The 25,030-nt window shown below is 45.8% G+C and overlaps 1 protein-coding gene across 1 annotated transcript in view; it reads left to right on the top strand.

Annotated features, from left to right (window-relative positions):
* Positions 1 to 10,071, top strand: part of FGD6 (FYVE, RhoGEF and PH domain containing 6) — an 86,852-nt gene extending 76,781 nt beyond the window's left edge. Inside the window, exons 18-22 of the mRNA XM_068113142.2 lie at positions 4,393 to 4,495; positions 4,682 to 4,815; positions 8,561 to 8,689; positions 9,424 to 9,575; positions 9,675 to 10,071. Coding sequence (XP_067969243.2) covers positions 4,393 to 4,495; positions 4,682 to 4,815; positions 8,561 to 8,689; positions 9,424 to 9,575; positions 9,675 to 9,738 — 582 coding nt within the window. The 3' untranslated portion in view covers positions 9,739 to 10,071. The remainder of the gene's footprint in view (positions 1 to 4,392; positions 4,496 to 4,681; positions 4,816 to 8,560; positions 8,690 to 9,423; positions 9,576 to 9,674) is intronic.
* The last annotated feature ends 14,959 nt before the right edge of the window (positions 10,072 to 25,030 follow it).

Here is a 25,030-nt window from a genome sequence, read left to right as displayed (position 1 = left end):
TCGTGTGCTTTGGTCCTGATATTTATGTGGTGGAATTGATGAAGCCACAGGTATTGCAACAGAGCTTGGTGTTGGCTTAGCGGTTAGGGTGCCGGCTTGGGATCCGAGGATCCTGGGTTCGAATCCCGGTCAATCGCTGAATGAATGCCAGGGGGGCTGACTCAGCCTGTCATCCTTCCGAGGTCGGCAAATTGAGTACCAGCTCCCTGGTAATTCCCTGTGTCGCAAGAGGTGACTAACAGGGTTGGTGGCAGGAAGGACATCTGGCCATAAAACATTGCTTCAAAAAGGGACCATGGTGCCTGAAAAAGGCCAACCCCTGCTCTGCAGGGAAAAATGGCCTCCAAAGGTGGTTCACAGGTATTGCAACAGCTGCAGACATTTGAATGTTACAGGTGGTAGATTGGAAGGTAATGTGCCTTTGACCAGAAAATTTTGACAAGTTTTGTCTCATTTGAATGACAACAGAGGTGGTTGAGAGAAGACTCAAACCTTATAATGATGAACGAATTTCTCTCACTTTTGTGTGTCATCCCAACAGACCTGTAATCAAAACAATCATCCAAATAAACTTCAAAATCCTACAGGATGACACAGAAAACACTTCCGTCTTCTCTCAACCACCTCTGTTGTCATTCAAACGAGACAAAATTTGCCAAATTTTCTGGTCAAAGGCACACTACCTTCCAATCTACCACCTGGAGCATTTAAATTCCTGCGGAGTCATTGCAATACCTGCGACTGCATCAACACCACATCAACATCAGGTCCGAAGCACACAATCAATATCAAAGATCATTTTACCTGTACCATCTCCAATGTATCCTGTTTCATGGTCACTTTGCAATAAACTCTACATTGGTGAAACTGGACAATGGCTTGGAGACCACTGTAGAGACATCTCTGATATCAATGCGATCAAAGACCTCTGAAAACCAACAATGGTGACATTAGTAGACAAGCTTCTCATCGCTTCAACCAGGCGGGACATGCTATTCATCATTTGTCTGTGGTTTGATACTCCACAATGGAAGCAATGACTCCCGGAAACTCAAAGAACAGTATTTCATCCATAAACTTGGAGCAGCAGTATCAAACGGCCTGAATGAAAATTTTTCTTTCTGCAGGTCACCGTGCCCGTTCAGGCTCATCCTTCACCTCTATCTTCTTCCACTTTTTCAGTCCATTTCCTTCCTCCTATTCTGCTTCCCTTTCCCTTCTCCCCCCTCTATCTCCTCTACTCTACCTACCTCTAACCCCCTGTTCACTACTTACTGCTACCCCACATACCCCCACCCCTCACCTATCCACACCTCCTTTGCCCCTAACCCCTCCACCCCATACTCTTACTCCTTCTACACACCACTACTCCCTTCTACACCCTTCTATACCCCTACTCCTATACACCTACATCACATCTCCCCCTCCATCTCACTCTCACCTCTTTCCCCGTTCCTCCCTTTCTTTGCCTTCTCATTCTAGCTCCCTTCTTTTTCTTACTTTTCTTCTTCTTCCTCTTCACAAATCATTATGACCTTTCACCCTGAGTAATATGTCACGCATGACGTGCACACCTTTGTCCAATTGATGTCCACCATTCCCAGCACATCGGTGATCACATCATTTGCGGAATTATTATTTTATTTTATTTTTTTTAAACCAACCTCCACCCAATTTCCTTTCTCTCTTGCCCTGATGAAAGGTAAGGCCCGAAGCGTCAGCTTCTTCTCTCTCCACTGTGGATTAATCACCATTTAAGGTATTTTATTTCCTATTTGTTTTGATTTATTTTGTGGCCTGCGCAGATAGCTATTTTCGTGCTGAGATTAGCAATTGCATTCCTTCTTTATAGCAGCAATCGAAGCCTTTACATCGGTAGCATTGTGGTGCGCCTTCAAAGTTCCCCCGAGGGCATTATAAGTCGACCGCAATCTGTGGGCTGGCATCACATGCAGAGCAGACAAGCGTTACGCCTAGGTCCCCCGTCGGTGAAGTGATGTGAGTTGACAAAGTGGAAGACGCAGAAAACATGCTATGATATGATATTTCGCTCACAAGGTTCAGACATACACGGCCATCTTGTATTTTGACTTGGCGACCCAATTTTCAATAGTGTTCTTCCTTATGCCGAGATACACACACACACACCAAATTAGACGTTGGTACTTCACTTATTTTTCAAGATATTCATCTCACAAGGTTCAGACATACATGGCGGCGGCCATCTTGGATTTTGACGTGGTGACCCAATTTTCAATAGCGTTCTTCCTTATGCCTTGATACGCCCACACACCAGATTAGAAGTTGGTACTTCGCTTATTTTTCAAGATATTCATCTCACAAGGTTCAGACATACATGGCATCAGACATACATGGCGGCGGCCATCTTGGATTTTGACGTGGGTTGCACCCACACACCAAATTCGAATGCGGTCCTTCGCTTACGCACGCCCGCACGCATGCCCGCACGCAAACACGCACGCCCGCACGCATGCGCACACGCACGCCCGCACGCACGGACGGACGGACGGGCGGACGGACGGACGGACACACGGACGGAGGGGAAAACCATAGTCCCCCTTTCGCTCCGCTGTGCCACGGGGGACAACAAGGCGGGGCAGGCAGATTACCTCTTCTCTGACGAAAGGCCTTGACTGAATAGCTAGGTTTTTACCAATAAACTGATAATGACGGCTATTCCCTTGAGACTAGCTCAATTTCTGGAAGCTTTAAATCCAAGTTTATTCATACTACAGCCTTCAGCTCATTTTGAACCCACTACATATGGGACGCCAGTCCATTTTCCTCACCACTAGGCCAGTACAGGTAGCTACACCATAAAACCAATTCCTAGTTGTGGTCTCGCACACACTGCAGTGAACAACTTATGTTCCGCATCAATAATAATAATAATAATGCATTTATTTTATATAGCGCTTTTCAGGAAGCCCAAAGACGCTTTGACAGAGTGCAAAACATAACGCATAGCAAAACATAAAAACAATTGCAAAAAAAGAAGAATCAATAGGGAAATATTCAAAGCACAAAGGAGGGAGAAGGAGAGGAGATAGTCAGGGGTTAGATGCTGTGGGTTAAATGTTGAATGCAGTGTTGAACAGGTGGGTCTTGAGTGATGTTTTGAATGTGGTGAGTGAGGAGGAGTCTCTGATGGTGTGAGGTAGCGAGTTCCAGAGGGTGGGAGCAGCGATGGAGAAGGCCCTGTCCCCCCAGGATCTAAATTTGGTCCGGATGGGGGGGGTCAGGAGGTTGGTACCAGCAGAGCGGAGGTTGCGGGTGGGAGTGTGTCTGGAGAGGAGGTCAGCCAGGTAGGATGGGGCCAGGTTATGGAGGGCTTTGTAGGTCAAGAGGAGGATTTTGTACTGGATTCTCTGGGAGATGGGGAGCCAGTGAAGCTTGTAAAGGACGGGGGTGATGTGGTCACGGGTCCGGGAATGGGTGAGTAGACGGGCAGCGGAGTTCTGAATGTATTGGAGTTTATTGGTGATTGTTGAGGGTGAACCATAAAGGAGGCTATTGCAGTAGTCCAGACGGGAAGTGATGAAGGCGTGGATGAGGGTTTCTGCAGCCACAGAGGAGAGGGATGGACGGAGACGGGCGATGTTTTTCAGGTGGAAGAAGGCTGTCTTTGTGATCTGTTTAGTGTATTTGTCGAAGGAGAGGGTTTGGTCAAAGATGATGCCAAGATTCCGGATGTGAGGGGAGGTGGACACTGGGAAACCGTCGATGTTGAGGGCAAAGTTATGGGTGGACTTGGTGAGCGTTTTTGGGCCAATGATGATTATTTCAGATTTATCACAGTTAAGTTTGAGGAAGTTGATTTGAAGCCAGGATTTTATTTCAGTGATGCAGTTTGTCAGGATAGAGTGGGTGGCGGTGGAGATGGACTTGGTGGAGATGAAAAGCTGGATGTCATCGGCGAAGCAGTGGAATTGGAGACCATGACGGCGGATTAAGTGACCGAGGGGGGACAGGTAAAGGATAAAGAGGAGGGGGCCAAGAACTGAACCTTGGGGGACACCTTGGGGGAGGGGAGCAGTGGGGGATTTGCAGTTATTGATGGAGATGAACTGACGTCTGTCAGAGAGGTATGATTTAATCCAAGAGAGGGCAGTGCCGGTAATGTTAAAGGTGGTTTCAAGTCGGGTGAGGAGGATGGTGTGATCGATGGTGTCAAAGGCAGCGCTGAGGTCGAGGAGGATGAGAATGTTGAGGTTGCCAGCATCAGAGGAGAGGAGAAGGTCGTTGGTGATTTTGAGGAGAGCAGTTTCAGTACTGTGGTTGGACCGGAATCCGGATTGGAATGTTTCATACAGGTTATTGGCAGGTTCAAGGTTCACCATTCCCTTTTGCTGCCTCGCTGTATTTGTGTAGATCATCTGCCAAGAGTGCTCGCAGCACCGCTTTCCTTTGAAGTATTTACACGACAAGCCAGAGCGTGTTTGCGACCTATGCTTTGATGCACTACACAGCGAAGGTGAGGCTATTTGCTTTGTTTACCCAGAGGGAATTTTGCAGGGAAGGAAATTATGTTAAATCATTTTGTTGCTAAATTTGTTTAACCTGACGAAAGCAAAATTTCTGAAAGTACAAAAAGGCAATTTGAAATGAAAGTGTCGGCACAGGGTGACATGTCGGTAACAATGGTTTCTTGGCGGCGCAGATGTGGTGCCGCTGGATGAGCATCCTGCTGCCAGCAATTCCAAATCACCCAGCATCAATTTCTCGTCTGTGTTGCAAAACATGGCTTCTTCACCCAACCGAAAGCCGAAGAAAATCCCATCGGCACTCAAACAGGTGAGGCTGCTACGCAGATTTTGCAGACACCGTTGTTTTGCTATTGTAGTTGTGAATTGTGTAACTATAATAACAATATTACTTGTAGTTGTAGTTCCAAGCAAAGTATAAAAAGACTTTGTTCTATCTCAGGCTTTCACGTTGCTTTTTGTACACGCTGTGTGTGCACTCTACAAAGTCCCAAGCTTTACCCAAGAAATCCATTGCCATGCTACAGGATATCGATAGGCACACATAGAGCATTTTGTTGTTGCTGTTGTTTTTTGTTGTTGTTGTAGTTGTGCCTCTACATCTGGTGTTTTTTTTAAATAAATCAAAATTTAACAGCAATTAAAAAATTTTTATTATTATTATTGGGGGAGGTTGTACATACATTGCATGTGAAACTAGAACGGCACTCGGTAGAGCGCATACCCCCATCAGGCTGAACAGTTTGTTTTGTATCCCACTCATAGGCCGGATCTGGATTCGGACCTGAACCAAACTTGAATCGCTTGTCCTCGTCACCTAACCAACTCGTCCACCAAGTTTAGTCATAACACGTCCATAACTTTTGGATATATCGTGCTATATATCGTTTTTAGACCCATCACTCAATGGTAAAGAATCACTATTTTTTTGGTATACAAGATTGAGGCTCGTGCAAGAGCTAACATTAATCACACAAAAAAACAACAAACGGACACATAAAACATATAATAACGGGAGCGGGAGACAAGATGGGGAGAGAGAGGGAAGCACACAAGTACAACAGTAGAGAACAGGGACAACGGAAGATCTGTGGGATGGAGAGGGCTTGGGGAACTTGGGACTTAACCATTCTAGTATTTGGATCTGGATCTTCACGAAAATCTAATCGATTTGTCCTTGTCACATACCCAACATGTCCACCAAATTTCATCCAAATCCGTCCATAACCTTTGAGATATCCGGCTCACAGCCAAACAAACAAAGAGACTGATAGGGGTGAAAACATAACCTCCATCCACCTTCGGTGGGCGAGGTAACAAAGACATCAGGGGGACAACAGCCTTTGGCCTGATGGGTTTGATTCCTGATGCAAGGATAAAACTATCACTCTGGGTGCTTTACAGGCAGGAATTTGCACCAATGAGTACACCCTTCTTTAAAGATGCATTGAATTGGGCGCCGCGTTTGTGAACTGGCTTGAGGTCGCGTGAGAGGTACATCTGCAATAAGTGGAGACAGGCTTGGCAGAACCTGTATGTAAACTTTGGTGGAAGTTTCTGATTAAAGGCTGATCTGATCTGCCCTGTTGCAACCTGAATGCATGTGTTTACACTAGAGTGTAGACGAAGCATTTGCTCGAGGATGTTAAAAATCCCACGGTGACTTTCGCAAGAGTATGCCATCGTGTGCCGGTGCCCTTGCCGAATGTCAAATTCCTGCCATCACCTAAAATATCCTCCAACAAGGTAGCGAGCCACCTGCTCAGTGTCGCTACTCAGCAAGCAATGTTGATGACTTGTCACAAGCACCCGATGCTCCATAAAGTGCTCCTTGACCATGACCTTAACGATTCATTGTCCGACAATTGACATATTCATCAGTATTTGGGATTGGAACGCTGGGTGCGTCATGTGTAATGTGCTCAGATAAGAACACCTCCTCGGCCAGCCCAGACCTCCTTCTCCCTTGTCTGTATTGTAAATACTAGGGCGTGCCCGTACGTGGGTGCAAAAAAACATGCGTGCAAACAACAACAACAAAAAAAAACTTTGAAACCACGTGGCAGTAACGACCACAGAACCCCCCCCCTCTATTTACATGAAATGGTTTGGTCCATTCGCAAAGCCAAAGCGAACGGCTTGCGAGTACGGTAGAACCCCCCCCCCCCCCCCCTCTATTTACATGAAATGGTTTGGTCCATTCGCAAAGCCAAAGCGAACGGCTTGCGAGTACGGTGACCATACCTTGGGAACCACTGGTCCGATTAATTTCAAACCTTGAAAAGGCACATCCTCGGGTCCCCAGCAATATACCTGGCAAGTTTCAAGTATATCGGACCCGTGGTTGTCGAGAAACAGCGGTCACAGACACACAGACACACACACACACACACAGATTACTGGAATTATAGATAGATAGTCAGGTTCACTATGTCAATAAATTATATTTCGTTCAAAATCATGGTAGATTAGCAAACCTATACATTTTTGGAAAGGTTATAGCATAAGGAAACTAAAAATCAATGTTTACATTTGGAGAGATACCTGTATGGCGGCCATGTTGGATTTTCAAAATGGCCACTGTAAAATACATATTTTGTTCTATTTCTGCCTCTAATTACCCTAAAAACTTTTTAAAATATACTAAACCTATATTTTCAGGGACAAGGAACCCAATGAAAGTATCAAATTAGTGCTATGCGGAATGGTAAGACACGAATCAAAGGTTTTGAATTGCAAAATACTGTCTTTATATTCGCGATAAGTTGCATAATCAAATACATGTTATCATTTTGTACAGGCAGTTAATAACATCAAAATGTGTCACAATAATTCATATCACCAAACATACACAGGCAGTCAGCAAAATCATATATACACATGCAGTCAGTATAACCACATCTACACAGGCAGTCAATGACAAAATATACACAGGCAGTCAATGGCATCAAACATACACGATTACAGAATATGCCATTTAGAGTTCGTCATCACTGTCCTGTGTGTCGTATCCGACAATATAGTCCGCATCGTTTTCACAGTCCGTTCCACACAAGCAAAGGTCGGTCAAATTGATTGGCAAATCGAATTGGTCGAATGGTCGATCGAATCGAATTCGATGAATCGAATCGAATCGAATCGATCGAATTGTCGAATGGTCGATCGAAGCGATTGGTCAAATGGTCGAATTGGTCGAATGGAATTGGTCGAATTGGTCGAATCGAATTGGTCGGAATTGGCAAATGTAAACATTGATTTTCAGATTTTCCATGTAATAACGTTTCCAAAAATGTATAGGTTTGCTAATCTACCATGATTTTGAACGAAAAAACATGGTGAACCTGACTAATAGGCCCGTCTCCCTCAGTCATAAAACACCCAGGTAAGTTGGTTTCATGGATCATTAGCATTGCAATGTGCCACTCATTGCCATCATTCATCAGTGTCATAGTTTGCCCCAACCATAACACCAGTGTCCAGAATTACTAACGGCAGCAACTGACATGTCGATCTTGCCGATGTGAAGAACTTTAGTCCACAGTCCGACTGATGATCAAAAGAGGTCTCTTTTGCGCATTGGCATAGTTGGTTCAGTGTCCTGCAATCAGGCCAACAAATGTTGAAGTAATTTGTGCTGTGGTCCGAAATAGTCAGATCAGGCTCATTCGCATCTCTCATGATGCCAAGTGCTATTAATTGACTTGACTTACCAATTACCCCGCGCTGCAAGTGGGTTTGCCCACAAGGAAGAATCTCATCGTTTCAATTAATTTTAATGATGAATGTGTTTAATTTACTCGTATTTATTTCGAACCAGTGAGACCTGTTTTTGTTGTAACCTGAAATCATTGCACACGTGTGGTTTGTGAAGGCCTAAACCGTGATGGATTTCAAAAGTTGATTTGACTTGCAAGGACCATGGATTGTTGATTCTGATTATGACTGCGATCTTGTTCATCCTCCTCGGGTTACTGGAGTAGCGATTACAAGCAAGCACGATTGGACACTGAGAAGTGACAGAATGTTGGAAACATTGTTCAACATATTTACCACAGGTGGCAGCCAGCACAGAGGCCTCCTCCATGAGTGGCTACCTACAAAGAGCCAAGGGCAGTCGCAAGCCGTGGAAACGATTGTGGTTCGTTGTCAAGGATAAGGTTCTGTACACGTATGCTGCGAGTGAGGTATGCCACACCATTTCAACACTGGATAAGAGGTGACTTTGTTGGTTATTTTTCACTTACTTTACCTTGCATGCTGGTGTCTGGTAGTACATTTTTGGTTCATGAGTTATCAAGTGACCACTATATTCGTCGTGTGTGTGTCTGTCTGTCTGTCTGTCCGCAGCATAACTACCCGATGATATCATCCGATCTTGATGAAACTTGGGTGGGAGGTTGATATCATGATCTAGTTATGTCCTGCCTAGAGTGGGCGTATTGCGCCCATTGTGGGCGGAGCCACGCCTGAAAAAGATCTTTTTAGGGGGTAATCAAGTTCAAGCTACATCTTCTCCGAGGGGTTTGGTGGAATCTGACAGGGGTTTCGGTATTTGATTAGGCCAATGTCATGTGTCTTGCCCCACGGAGCTCGATTTTTCATTTTTTTTTTTTTTCATTTCATTTTTCACCGAATTTTCGGTATTGTGTCGCTAACTAACCTCATAACTGATTATACATTATTTTCTGTCTTATTTCAAGGTCAGTAACCTTCGTTTTGACATTTCCGGGCCTGGCCTGTCCGGGCCTGTTTCGGATATAGTCCGTCCTTTGTCATTGAATACCGTTCGCTCATGAAACATCGTCGTCTCCTGACTTGTGAAAAATCATCTTTATTTTTTACGAGTCTCAAAACCACTGGTGCTATTACGGCTGAAGATGAACAATGAATTTTGTCTGCGCTCTTTGTTCTCCTACAGGACGTGGCGGCTATGGAAAGCCTCCCTCTGCTTGGCTTTACATTGGATGCTGCAGCAAATGACAAGGATAATCCCGGAACAGATTTCCAGCTGTTGCACAAAACTACCCTCTTTTACACCTTTCGAGCTGAGGATGCGAGCATCGCACAAAGGTGATGCATTTCCAGCACGCAGATGTGTGCGCGGACATTTGATTTCTGCGACTGGAACGCCTCCAACAGTGACCATTTATCCTTTCTGACTTGTTACAGGTGGATCAAAACCATCAAAGCTGCGACGGTTCTCGATCCCGGGGTATCACCGTTACCGTGTTGAATCCACGATGGTAATTTTGAAACCTGGCGATGGGGCTCTGGACAGGTTTCATGCATGATGTCCTCTTAAAACAAGAAACGCAACGTGCTCGATCCAGCCATGAGCTCGGCACCAAGTTAGCCTTGAATTGGCTAGGAAACCCGGAGGCCCAAATGTGAAGTCAGCGCTGGTTTGCTGTACAAGCACATTGCCCTCAAATATTTTTTGATACAGTGTCAAGATTTCATATTTATTGCTCGTTTCTTTTAGCCTCTTGTTCAATTGTTGTCAAATTGCCTTAACCGCAATCCCATGCTGTTTGTTTCGAGTGTGGAATAAAACACGTCTGCAGTATTTTGAGACTTTTAAAGTACATGTGTTGACTGATTGCTGTGCATGTTGTCAAGGAGAATCTAAGGCTTGTCCTTGTGATAAGTATTTTTTATACACAGCACTGAGTATCTGTCAGTGATAGGGCAGCTTTATGTCGACTGTTTCACATGATGTGTCGCAACTCAACGGCCGGGTTTTCTCAACATGCGTGTACTTATTATGGTTTATAATGAAGCGCGCCACCCTGGGATAGTAAGCAGTATAACTAGTCAGGTTCACTATGTTAACAAATATAATTTCGTTCAAAATTTTGGGAGATTAGCAAACCTGTACATTTTTGGAATCATCAGAGCATGGAGAATCCGAAAATCAATGTTGGCATTTGCACAGACACCTGCATGGCCGCCATTTTGGATTTTCATCATGGCCGCCATAAATACATATTTTGTGCTATCTCGGCTTCTCGTCAACCTAGAAACTTCATTAAATATGCTAATCCTATGTTTTCTGGGTCAAGGAATCCAATAAAGGCCTCAAAATAGTGCTCAGGATTACAGAAAAGCAACAAACAAAGGTAATTGAAAACCACTGTCTTTATATTTGTGATATAACTGTATTACATAATACATGATGTTGCAAGTCCTTTGAAGTTATAGGTATGGGTTTATAAAGCAAGAAAGCAGTCTTGTTAGTATCAGATTGAACTATAAGTCCTATACACAGGATCTACTAGGTCTATACCAATCAGGAATATGCTTTTACAGATCTTCATCAGTGTCCTGAGTGTCATTTTCACAAAGGTGTCGATGCAAATGCCAACATTAATTTTTGGATTCCTCATGCTCTGAATATTCCAAAAATGTATAGTTTTGCTAATCTCCAAAATTTTTGAACGAAAAAACATAGTGAAACTGACTAAACCCGGTTACATGGAATATCCGAGAAGACCAGACCACTTGTTGCCGGTATTGGCAGCACTTACTCTGGAAAGTGATCCAGCAATTGGATAACGACTGAATTCTTACTTACTGCGTATTCAACTGAAGCATTTGGAGTAAGAAACACCTACTGGGTTTTACTCTGTTTTAGAATCGAACCTGGGGTTTTTTCCCCTCGTTTGCAAGGACAGCGTGCTTTTCGCTATGCCACCAGCCTCCATACTTAACCTCTCAAAACCTCACTCAACATACTCCATACTTAACAGAAATGAGTAAATCCAGCAAATACTTGTATAGACATTAAGTCACTTCATCCTTCACTCCTTCATTCCTCTTTTCTCCCGCCTCTGGAACAAACTCCCTCACTCTCTCCAATCCCACTCCACCCTCCAAGTCTTTAAAACAGCTGTTCACCACCATCTCTTATCTTCCCCCATCCAAAACCTTGATCTTTTCTACCCCCGCTAATTTCACCCCAATTCCACTTTTTTGAAATACCAACTTCTGTCCAGGAAGTCCTTGGTGTCCTTGTGTTTTAAACTTCTCCCCCCCCCCCCCCCCCCCCTTCCCATGCCTCCTCCCCCCGGGCCCTCTCCCTTCCACACATCTCCCTACTCTCGGATGTTGTGTTTGTGTGCTTCCCCTTCTCTCCCCATCTTGTCTTCCGCTCCCTCTTTTTGGGTATTTTGTTTGTCTGGTTGATTTGTTTGTGAAGTAAATGTTAGCTCTTTCACGAGCCTCGATTCAGTATACAAAAAAAAAAGAAAAAAGTAGTGAGCAGAGATGATTGAGGTGTCTTGATTTCCTCGTAAGGGTTGTTTCATTTACGAGGCATCATCGTTCGTTTTCTATGCTACCTTTCCCTTTACTATTCTTCCTTCTAGAACAGTTGTCATTCAACATTCTCATGCAGTTACCTCCAGCTGACATTTGGCTGGAATTACTGCTCGTCTTGCCAGGTTCTTTTTATTTTACCAACCACTCCTTTGCTCCTTTTGCCTTTCTTATCTATCCGTTGTGGCCCCCAGTCCCAGCTCATTTATATGAATTTATTTTTATTTTATGGTCCTCTACTCACAAATGTATGCCTGTGTTGGCTTAACGCTTAAGGTGGCTGCCTTAAGATGTTAGGGTCTTGAGTTTGAACTCCTGCCGTGCCGTTGAAGCAACACCAGGTGGGTTGACTCAGCCTGTTGGCCTTGCGAGGCTCACAAAATGAGTACCAGCATAATAATCCATTCAAGTATCTTGCGTCGGAATGGCCACCCATCCAGGATTGTACTCCTTCGCCAATGAAACTGCCTCGGCAGCTCCTATGTGCTTCACAGCATAAAAGGAGTGGTTATTATGTTATTACTCTCAAATTTTCTTCTCCATGAATACATTTTTTGGTCAATGTGCTCACACTGCCCTTTAATTTTTTTTATTTAAATAATTGCCTTTTAACTTGTGCACTCCCTCCATGCATTACATGTACTCGTAACTCGTAATTTAACTAAATCATGGACCTCGACACAATAAATGGACCTCGACATCACGATAGACATCATCGTAAGAATTTTTTTCCCACTCAACATGTGCTGGAATGAGTTGCATTGAGTTGTTTCGTCATCAGAGAACGTCAACATAAGACTGTCTTCAGATGTTAGGTTATTGTTTTAAGTTTTGATTCACCACGTGCCATTGTCTGCTCCCCTGATCAGTGTCTATGAAATAAAAGAAGGTACTGGTACTGACCTATGCGTCCAAGATGTGTGTCGTTGTGTGAGGGAGAACATCCTCCTTGCTGCTGCCTGTTTTTACTTTAGGGAAAGTTAGCTCAAGCAAACTCCTTGACTATGCTGCCCTCTGCTGACATTGCATGGAATCGTTTGTCGCTGTCCAAGGGAAGGTGAAATAGAAAGTTGATTTTCCTCATACGTAATTCAGCACTTCTGTGGCCTTTCCCCTTGTTTAACCAATAAGCTGATGCAGGAATAGGAAAAAAACATATTATTAGGTATTCATTTTAAAATTACGTATATTGTTTTATCTTAAGTCAACAATTGATAATTTCAAATTAAAAAAATATTTGAACTTTGTTTTCTTCAGGGTTCATGTGCCAACATTTTTTTAAAATGCATATGGAACTGAAGAACTGTGGATGGACAATTCAAGTGTGATGGTTTTGTAGCTATTACATCCTTATTTGCTCTTGCCAGGCATGACAGGTGCTTAGTTTTCAATTTCCTGAGGATAGAAAAGACTCTGCAGGTCTTTAAAACAGCTGTTCACCACCATCTCTTATCTTCCCCCATCCAAAACTTTGATCTATTCTACCCCCGTTAATTCACCCCAGATCCACTTTTTTGAAATTCCGACTTCTTTCCTGGAAGTCCTAGCAGTGTCCATTTGTTTTATACCTCTCCCACCCCTCCCCCCCTTCCCATGCCTCCTCCCCCCAAGCCCTCTCCCTCCCACAGATCTCCCGATGTACCTGTTCTCAAATGTTGAACTTGTGTGCTTCCCCCTCTCTCCCCATCTTGTCTCCTGCTCCCTTTATTTCGTCTTATGTGTCCGTTGTTTTTTTTGTTTGTTTTTTTTTGTCATTAATGTTAGCTCTTGAGCCTCGATCTTGTATACAAAAAAAAAAAAAAAATGGGGGTTATCCACCCTCCATCATCCCCAACCCTCCCTGAGCAACTACAATTCAGAAATGTAAGTACCACCGTTGTTTTTTATGGCTCTACCGAGTGCCGACGAAGTCGCCGGAGGGATGTTTTCGTGTTGGCCGTCCGTCCATGCATGTCCTTCCGTGATAGGTTTTCGTTACCGCAATAACTTGAGAATGGCTGAAGGGGACCAAGTCAAACTTGGTGCAGGATAATGAGGTAATGATGAACTGATTAGATTATGGGGTCAAAGGTCAGTGGTCCTGTTAGATAAAAAATTCTGTTAATGAGCTAATTTGTGAACCAGTGATGGGATTTTGACCAAACTTGATGTAAGTATATATTATGATACAAAGATGAATTGATTCGATTTCTGCATCAAAAAAAGGTCAAAGGTTAGTTTTTGTAATAGGTTTTTGTTACTGCAATAACTTAACGACTGAAGGGAACTAAGTCAAACTTGGTATAAGCATGTGTAATGATGAAAAGATAAATTGATTACATTATGGGGTCTGGAGGTCAAAGGTCAGAGGTCCAGTTATGTAAAAATTCTGTAACTGTGCTAACTCGTGAACCAGTGATGAGATTTTCACCAAACTTGGTACAAGTATATATTGTCATGTCTGAAGCTCCCGTTAGAACCTCAGTGCCGAGTTAAGACTGGAGATGGACCGAATGAACATTTATTAGTTATTACACTGCATTAATTTAATTCTATCTTTACTGTTCTCCAAGGGGCTTCAATTGGGCCAAAACAATGGTGATTCAGGCACAAACAAATAGCTGAAACAGGTTTTCTTACCTTTTAAATGATTTATTTGTAAGGTAAACAGGGAAAAGGGTAACAAGACGCTATAAACAAAAATGGGACGAACCAAGCGAGTCAAATGGACACAGAGGTAAATGGGAATAATCAAACTAATGTACAATGATTGGAAATAAAACAATTCCCAATCCACTCGGCACCACAGATCACACTTGTACAACAAAACAATTGTAGGTGAGACTTCCCTTATCCCGTTGCACAGGGTGGATGCTAGGCTCAAAATAGACCACTTTGGGAACCAGGTGCGAGATGCTAGATAGCTCCCTTGAGCCAAAACGAGTGTGATGAAGATGATGTTTGGTGTGGAATGCTAGCGATGATCCACCTCCTCCACCATGCCTCATTGACCCCTTTGTCCTTTAAGCAAGGCCTCCTGGAGTGCCTTCCGTCCTCTTCCTCCACGCTCCACCAACACAGGGTGAACCCAGCTTGGGTCAATCCAAGAGACAAAACCACACTTGGTTTGCCTGCCTTTCCACACGAGGCTTTTGTGATCTCCCCTACCAACAACAAGGCCTCTTCTTCTTCATCTCCAGGTCTCTCCTGAGCCCTCCTTCCACAAGCGTGGTCTCTAGTTCTTTCTCCTCCTGGGCGGAGGCCTTAATCTAGCCATCCCACCCACAGGGGAGGTGCCTATAAAAAATAATTGCAGGATGGCACTTCCATCTCAGAACACATTATGCCACCATGGCTGACACAATGGCCAGACAGATTGTGATGGCCAGACAGATGTGTCTCTCTCTCATGAGAAGTTGTCGCCTACTCATCCTGCCTACCATGAGGTGTTCATGCCCACTTATTAAGATCTATCCTGTTTATAAATTACATACACTGCCTTCTCAGCACCATGTGTAACAAACCTAACCTGACAGGTCCCTGTTAGTGTTACATGGCAATCTAACAGCTACTCAAAACACGGACCATACTAAACTTACCACAGTCCACTATAAATCCCCCTCCACTCCCCCCCCTCCCCTCTACTTAATATGATGAAAAGATGAACTGATTACATTTAAGTATCAAACTTCACAGGTCATGTCAGGTAAAGATGTAACACTTGAAAACAGCTGAAGAAATTTATGTCAAATTTGGTACTCGGCTCGTAGAAGAGCTTGGATACAGAAGAGATCAGGACACAACATAACACAACGTTTTGGGAGGGGTGGATGTGGTTTAACGGTTGTAGAAAAGATCAGGGTTTGGGATAGGGGTGACCTGAAATGCTGGTGAATAGCTGTCTTGAAGACGTTGAGAGAAGAATGAGATTGAAGAGAGTATGGGAGATGGTTCCACAGGTGGGAAAAAGAGGAATAATGAGTGGAGGTGAGCAGTGGTTCTGGATTTAGATCGTTTCACTCGGAGGCGGTTGCTGATTGACCGCGTATGTCCTGCAGATACCTGAGGGGAACAGAGCACGGAGACGGCAGAGGGTGTAAGACCGGAAATGAGGTAGAAGAATACCGAGAGACCACAGACCTGTCGGCAATGGCAAAGTGCTTTATTGCGAGGGATTCCAATAATCTTGAAAGCCTTGGTTTCCATGGCATCAAGCTGAGCAAGATATGAGACGGGGAGCCATCCCAAAGGGGAGAGCAGCACTCCATAAAACTGTGGATGAAAGCCTTGTAGGTGGATAGGAGCTCAGGTGTGCCAAGGAAGAACTCAGCACGACAGAGGATGCCCAGTCGGCATCTGGCTTTTGAGGCTAACTTTGAAATGTGGCTTGCCCAAGGGAGATCATGGCTGAGAGACAAACAAGAGTTTGAGTGACTGATCCTCTTTTTGAGAGGGTCGTTGAGAAAGTAGATGATACAGAGAGAGAGAGAGAGAGAGAGAGAGAGAGAGACAGAGTGAGAGAGACAGAGTGAGAGAGAGGAGTGTGTGGGATTTGCCAAGATTGAAAGATATTGTTGCGCATCTCGGTTTCGGCACTCCCCTTACCGAGGGGGGTTTAATCCCCTCGTCTTTTAAGCTGGCCGTCCGAGTCCTGGAACTATCTCGCTCCTTTGCGGGGTGAGATTGCCCAGGGTGATTGGTCAAGGATTTCCCAAATACCTTCACCAATCTCTCTGCAAAGCAGGGAAATGAGTCCCTGCTCGAACCGCAGATGTGATGGTAGTTGCCGAGCGGTTTAGCAATCCACGATCCGAGCCGTTAGCAAATAGACTAACCCGATTATAGCGGTTGGCCAAATCGTGCCACAGGTGCTCAATTGGAGACAGGACAAAAGCGATCGGGGGAAGAATAAACCAAAGTAAAGGAATAACAGGTATTTATTAATTATTTACACGAAAGGAAGAGGAAACGAAAGGGAAAGAATATACAGAAGAAGAAGAAAAAGCAGGACACAGGGCAGCCTTAAACAGTCTTATATTATACCCCAGACAAAACAAACAGACTCACACGAATAGGGAATGGCAGGAAGGAATGGCTGGAAGGAGGAGAAGGTCCAAGCCGATGACAGGGCAGGAAGGTCCGGGCAAATGCACAGCACCGAGGTTGGCTCCAGTCCATGCTCCGGTCCACACTCCGGACTTTAGGCGAAGCCCGGCGGCAGCTGCACGTATATTTTCACGCGGTAGGGGCTTTCCGAAGCAGTTCGTCAAAGAGCTCCGCGCAGCTTGGTCTCAGCCAGACCCCACCAAGCGCCGTCTCCAACCCAAGTCGACTCTGTCAAAAGGCTCGCGCTGGCACTTATATTACGCGCTTCAAGATCAATGCGCGCTTCATAGAGCCACGCCTGTGATGGTATTTCATCAGCCCTGGTTGGCTGGTAAGGGCACGCTGGCTCCACCTCTGATGGTGAGTTGACGTGCCACACCTTGTTCTTGTGTGCCGCCCCCTTTTTCCTCGGCCTGAGACCGCATGTTCAATGGCGGCTTGGGCAATCAAGCGAACCAAGACAAGAGGCAGCGAACGCTACCCTACTGCTACTGCACTTTGAAGAGCAGGAGAGATGATTGGGGAAATTGAAAGGGGCCTATCTTATTTGATTAATGCAACGCAGATTCAACTATTGAGAACAGATCCTTAACTGAAACACATAATAATGAAATAACTACAGAGAGGTCCTATGGTGCTCTACGTGTTGTACATGGACTAACTAGGGTGCGATCTTTAATAAAGCCAAATAATGGGGATATTTACAGGGGATCATTTATAAGGGAACATTTACTAAAATTTACAAAGTGAAGGTTCTAAAAACCATCACAATATATTCCATGCCTTTGACCAGATTCTGATTTTGTCTAAGTCTGAGGAAAGGGAAGAAGCTGCTGCCTGTCTGTCAGAAGAATAAGGGATGTCACGTCAGAGAGTAGAGTCATCAGCAAAAAGATAGAGGATTTTGCAGAGTCAGAGAGACCATTGATGAACATTATGAATAAGATGGGGCCTGGAACACTGCCCTGGGGCACCCCAGTCTTGGTAGAGAGAGGAGAAGAAAGGGTTCCATTGAGAACCACACTTGGGTATGAGAGTGCAGGAAGTCAGCAATCCAAGAATGTAGTTGGCGTTGGATTCCTTAGGCAGACAGTCTGGAGAGCAAGACAGGGTGCCAGTCTGTATTGAAAGATTGAGATATATCGAGAGATGGCCAGCCTGATCTCATGTCTAATATTGAGGGCCCCCATCCATTATTGGGAGAGTCCAAGTAACATGTCCAAGGTAGAGTGACCTGGTCTGAATCCAAATTTGTGATCTGAGATGAGGTTGTTGGTGAAAAGGAAGGATTTCATATCCGAAGCAATGATGGATGCCATGACCTTGCTGATGATTAGAAGTAAGCTAATTGGTCTGGAGTTGAAAGGATCCATTTTTGCACCTTTTTATGCTAATTATAATTATTTTACTCAACATTAATATCATTATTTGTTAAACAAAGTAGTTTGTAAGGCTCAACCAATGCTGTTAATCTATTATATATTGTTGCGAATATGGAATTTGGCCTCCATATCCGCTTGTAAATATTCCCCTATTTCTCCAATACTCCCCAACTTTCCCCAATCCCCCATTCCCTAGTCCCATTGCATGTAAATAACACTCAGTAGAGCCGACCTTCCCCTTATTCCCCCATTAAATGTCGTGCCCAGGTCCACCGCACCACACGTAGACAACTTTCGGACATCTTGCTAGTTATTCTTAATCTATGTCAGTTAAGGACTCGTTTCCATTAATTCTGACTCTTCGTTGCACCAGAATGTGATTATATGGCATCAGTAGTGAGTTTAGGACCTTTCCCATACCTCCTTCCATCTTCCATACCTCCTTCCATCTTCTTCCACAACAATTACAACAACAACAGAGGAGATGGCGGCGGCGCGGGGGAGGATGCGTCCTCACACCGGCTCGATTAGCGCCATTGACCACGCGCTCCACGGGGTTACCACGGAGGGGCTGGCTGTCAGCTCCTCCTCAAGGGCGGAGCCTGGTAACCCCCCGCACCCAATCAGAAGGGCGGACCGATTCCATCTGGGGCGGCGCTAGCGAGCCGAGGGCGTGTCACTCCCCGCCGGATATACGTGGCGACTTAGCGGACGTGACAGGAGATGCGCCCCCAGCTGGAGAAAGAACGTTGCCTGCGATCGCTGAGAGGAAGAGAACCCGCCTGTGAAAGAACGTTACCTCCGAGCGCTGTGACCTCCCCGCATCTTTGGACCGGACCGAACCGTGTGGATTCTGCCCCGAGCCCAGGCGCACCTGGAGCCACCGATACCTGCCTTTCCCCGCCATCAACCCCCGTGTGAGTCAGCCGTTGTCCCGTTTACCTGTCGTCTGTCCGGGGTTAAGATAAGCCTGTGTCTAAGTGCCCATCTTTTCTGTGCTGTACCTCTCGTCCCTGTAATCTAACCTTTCCGTACGAATATAATCTCCTCCGGAGGTCTTGAGAATTGAAACATTGGTGTCGTATGTCATTGTAAGCCAGCCGTGTGTCTTCTTTTTCCTTATTGATCCAGCGTAGCGCGGCTCCGTCAACGTTCGAGTACAATCGGGTAATTTGTGCGGACACGACGGCCATTCCGCTCGGCCCACCTTAACATCAAAGTCGTGTCTGTAACAATATGTATGTCATTGCGTTAAATCTGAGAGAAATTGCATTAAACTGCTTTCATTATTAACCAGAAATTAAACTTTCCCTACGCAATAGACAACAATCCCATAAATATTTAACATATTGTGTGTACTTTGCTGAAATGCTGAAAACATGCGCTCCAATATTTATATCCTATATTTTATTTGTATATTTTTTCATCACCCTTTTTAAACTCCTCCCTTAAGGCCGAAATTGACCAGAATTCATTGCAAGGTCTTTTCCTCAGGGTCTGATCAATGAGGACTCATTGGAAGGCAATATATATTAGTCATTGTTTACTAGCAGAGGCTACCCAACGCTGCCCAGGGGGTGAATGCGAAGAGGGGGGAAATCCGGCGTTGTCCGGGGGTGAAGGGGTGGGGAGGGAGGAGATACCCGGCACTGCCCGGCTGGGTGAGCTTTTCCCGTGGTGGTTTTGGGACCTGTTGGACATTGAGAATCTATGGAGTTATTGGCCTCATGGTGGATACCTTTTTGCCTGTGGGCCAGCGGAAGCACTGGCTGACCCCACATCCAGATATACACATTATAACAGCCTTCGGTGGCCTCAAAACAGATGTCAAGGCCAATGTGTTGTAGCTTAAAACCTTGCCCAGATTCTGAATTACCTCCACCCAAAATTTGGGGCCTCTAAGGTGCTACGGTTCTGATATTTTCACCTCTTTGGAATTCAATGGACCAGAGCTTATTTCAAGTCCTTTCCAAGAAATTATGCCTCCTTAAGATCACCAGGTTAAGCTAATGGTGCATTACGGTAACTGGTTAAGATGATCACCCATTACATGTAGGACATGTGTGAATCAAAAGTACAAGAGTTGAGCCAGTTGTACAAACGATAGAAATCCTGAACTTATTGCTACACTAAAAGTACAAGTTTGGGCAATAAATGAGAATTTGGACGCTCGAGGCAACTTCGTTAGAGTCGAGTGCACAGCAATGAGGTATTCAAGTTATGATTGCTTATAAACAGAAGCGTAATCCAATGAGAATCATGATCTACTTAAGATGGATGTGGCATCAAGGTCTCAGCACAGAGGCAATTGCTGTTGAGCGAAGGCACATAGCTATATCTACATAGCGAGGCATCATTTGGTAGCTGTGTGGCATGAATGGACATTTGTAATGCAGAAATCCTGGTTAAAATTCCTAAATCCAAGCTGACTGCACACCTCAACTCCTTCATTCCTCAATTCTCCCATCTATGGAATCGCCTTCCAGAGACTGTTCTGTCTCACTCTTCAATCCAGGCCTTCGAGCAAGTAGTGCACCACCATTGCTTGTCATCCCCAATTCTGACCCAAGATCTTTATTACCCCCATTGACCTTTCCTAACACAACCATCTTACTTGCTAGTTTCAGTGTCCCCACCCCTTCTCTCCTCTATTCCTTGATGTTTGTCCCACTGTCAGTTTAATTTGCTCTTCCATGAGCTTCACTGCCCCTTGCAAGGTGCAGACAAGCATGTGTTAATAGTCAATAAAGATGGGGGCTAGGTGAATTCCTCAAACTTGACAGTGTAACAGTCCCATTTGGGAGTGTGCACTCTTGGAAGTGATGAAGGAGGAAGCACCACCTTGACTACACCTCTGCTATAAATTGACCTATCTACTAAGCCCTGCAGGCAGCAGCACCAGCAAACAAAGGTGCACAGGTCTGACATGGGACACCACTTGAAAAGAACCTGGGCTGAGCAATCGCTCTTCTCAAGTGTCCATTCATGAAGAGCATCATGACCGATGTTCAACCAGCTGTTTGTCCACTCCCCCTGCTCGCTTCACACTGTGCCTCTGCCAACCTTGTACTTTCCTGGCATCCTCACTCATTTCTACACTGCTTATATTTGTGCTTCAACACCTCAATGGTGGGCCAGAAATTTTGAGGATCACCATCTTTTACACAGCTCTGATCAAAATAATTTGGCTTGATTCAAGCTTCTAATGGTCAAGCCCCACTCAGGAACTTAAAACTCTGGATTTAAGTAACTAGTACACTTGGGATGTGTCAGTTACCAAGTTTCGTGAGGAGCACTCGCCAAGTGGTTTAAGCACTCAAGCAAGCTCTCCATTCAAAACTGTTAATAAGGAACGGCTGGTTTGGCAAGTGCTCACTAGCTGCTTGGTAAATGGACGCATACACAAATCCGAAGGAAGTGGCAGGAAGGGTCATGTTATTATTCTGTCTGGAGTATATAGATTAGAGTAGATTTAATCTCTGGTTCGTTATTCCGTGAGGGGCATGATAAGCATATATAATTCCTCAAAGACGTCGGGTTTCCGCTCTTTCAGTTTAGTGTTATGTGGTCGTGGGTATTGTTATAGCTAGGGTGACAGTTGATTGGGGAATTGTGGGGGAAGGGGTGTAGGGTGGTCGTGGGTATCGTTAGCTAGGGTGACGGTTGATGGGGGAAATTGTTATAGCTAGGGTGACAGTTGATGGGGGATTGTGGAGGGGAAGGAGGGTGAGATGTGGGGTGGTCATCAGTATTGTTAGGTAGGGTGATAGTTGATGGGCGAAGGGGGTGTGGGGTGGTCGTGGGTATTGTTAGTTAGGGTGATGGTTGATGGGGGATGGTGGAGGGATTGTGGGGTGGCTGGGGGTATTGTGGGGGTGACGGGTGATGGGGTATTGTGGGGGCAGGGGGTGTGGGGTGGTCGTGGGCATTGTTAGTTAGGGTGACGGTTAATGGGGGATTGTGGGGGGATGGCATAGGAGGAGGTGTGGGCTGGTTGTGGGAATTATTAGCTCGGGTTTTTGAGCTCTTCAGATGTGTAGGGCAAGGTGGTGGCGATGTTAGCCAGCCCATCTAGCGAGGTGAGATTGGTCACTGGCAGACCAACACAGATGTTCGATTCACCACTAAAATTGCCCTTGTCCTTATGCCGGTAGCTCGTCAGTGATGGTGATAGAGTTTCGTGCAACTGTTGTTTCTTCCGCTTCTTCCTCCCTCCCTTCCTGTGTAAGTGCTGCTTCATCAGGATGGAGATTATCTAATCTTAAGTTAATCGTGGGGATGGCATCCTCTCTCAATCATGCTGAATAACCACAAGATCTATAGCCATCTCTTGTTTCATAACAAGTCTCTAAAAATGTTGCAAACACAAAACCAAACATTTTAAAGACCTGATCCACACTTGGATATTTTGGACAAACCTTCTCCAATTTCTGGCAACCCTCGCTCGGATCTCGAGGTCATTGGTGTAGCACGAAACCATCTCGGTTTGTATTATTACAACCACCAAGGATGCATCGACCCGGCATATTTGTAGAAATTCGAAAATTGTTCGCCGTTTCAGTTAAATTGTACCGTGATGTCACCTGTAAACAATATGGAAGTGGTGGTCGGCTTTATGGTATGACGTCACAGCTAATTGCGAAGAAGAAGAAGATTGAGATTTATAATTGCAAAATTACCAACTTTATAGATTGGAAAAAAAGACGCATCATATCTATTTTATAAGCTACTAGCAGAAGTACCCGGCATGCCGGGCGGTGGAGGGGAGGGGGCAGGGGAAGTGGAGGGAGGGGAACGGGGGGGAGGGGAGGAGAGGGGGGGGGAGGGGAGAAGAGGGGGAGGGGGAGGGGGGAGGGGCAGAGGGAGGGGGAAGGGGGAGGGGGAGGGGAGAGGAGGGGGAGGGGAGGGGGAAAGGGGAGGGGGGAGAGGAGGGGTAGGGGGGAAAGGGAGGGGAGGGGAAAGGGGAGGGGGGAGGGGAAAGGGGAGGGGGAGGGGGGGGGGAAAGGGGAGGGGGAGGGGGGAGGGGAAAGGGGAGGGGGAGGGGAAAGGGGAGGGGGAGGGAAAGGGGAAAGGGGGAGGGGGAAGGGGAGGGGGAGGGAAAGGGGAAAGGGGAGGTGGAGGGGAAAGGGGAGGGGGAGGGGAAAGGGGAAAGGGGAGGGGGAGGGGAAAGGGGAGGGGGAGGGGAAAGGGGAGGGGGAGGGGAAAGGGGAAAGGGAGGGGGAGGGGAAAGGGGAAAGGGGAGGGGAGGGGAAAGGGGGAGGGGGAGGGGAAAGGGGGAGGGGGAGGGGAAAGGAGAAAGGGGAGAGGGAGGGGAAAGGGGAGGGGAAGGGGAAAGGGGAGGGGGAGGGGGGGGAAAGGGGAGGGGGAGGGGGGAAAGGGGAGGGGGGGGAAAGGGGAGGGGGAGAGGGTAGGGTGGGAAGGGTAGGGTGGAGAGGGAAGGGGAGGGGGGAAGGGTAGGTGTAGAGGGGAGGGGAAAGGGGGGGGGAGGGAAAGGGGAGGGGGGGAGGGGAAAGGGGAGGGGGGGAGGGGGAGGGGAAAGGGGAGGGGGGAGGGGAAAGGGGAGGGGGGGAGGGAAAGGGGAGGGGGGAGGGGAAAGGGGAGGGGAGAGGGTAGGGTGGAGGGGGGAAGGGGAGGGGGAGAGGGTAGGGTGGAGGGGGGAAGGGGAGGGGGGAAGGGTAGGGTGGAGGGGGAAGGGGAGGGGGAGTGGGAGGGAGGGGGAGGAGGGAAGGGGAGGGGAGGGATATAGATGGTTACTGGCAATTGATCACATCCACAAATGATGTAATCCACACAATTTATGTACTTTACATAACGTTAATAGGAATACATGGCCGTGTAGATGGGAAATACAGTTTGTTTGAAATAAATCACAAATATCAGATGAAGTGAAAAAAACCTATGTGGTGTGAATGGCAATGTTCCTCGCTGAAATTGCGAAAAAACTGAATTACGTGCGAACGCATAACTGTGAGATTATGGCGGCAAGGTGGAACATCACGTGATCGGTCTGAGCGAATCAGCGCGCTGCTCTGGCACCGGCTGAGATTCCGTGTATAATGTTCCTTGCTGAAATGCGCTGAGGTAAATATGAATAAAAAATATGGATCTCGTCAAATATTTTTAGGTAGGCCATGTTCTTCCCAGGCTCAATGGCCATGTCTATGCCAAATATCAAGCACGTGAGCCTCTCCGTTTAGGAATCTATCGGTAACATTACACACACACACACACAGACACACACACACACACACACACACACACAGTGTTTTATATATATAGATCAAAGGATAGATCACTGTCAAGGTGGTGTGAGTTTGGGTTCCCCTTTTAATATCTATAATTAAGGTGATAAATTGGTTAACATCCAATTTTGATCCAAGGTGGGGCTCACACCAATATCCCAGTGGGGACTGAGCTCTGTTTATAATTCCACTGTGGAAAGGTGCAAGTGGGGTTAGGATTCTCGAATCTGGGATTCTAGCATCATGATGGAAGTGCTTAGATGGGATTTCCAAACATGTTACACGTGGGAAATACTGACATGGAGCTGTTTGGTGCACAGAAAATAATATTGCACATTTTTGTGCCTCAGGTTTTTGCATTTCATTGCATTGCTTCGCACTTCCTCGCACATCCTGCAGGAAAATGTGTGTGTGACATTCCCAAATTTACAACTGCTCGCATGAAAGGTGGAAGCCAAATAGTGAGTGAAAGTAATGAGAGTGTTTGGCACGAGTGGGT

The sequence above is a fragment of the Myxine glutinosa genome, chromosome 4 (genome assembly GCF_964187855.1).
Source record: "Myxine glutinosa chromosome 4, kmMyxGlut1.1, whole genome shotgun sequence".
Classification (NCBI taxonomy): Eukaryota; Metazoa; Chordata; class Myxini; order Myxiniformes; family Myxinidae; genus Myxine; species Myxine glutinosa.
The sequence above is the reverse complement of the archived record's forward strand: the minus strand, read 5'-3'. Positions and strand labels throughout refer to the sequence as shown.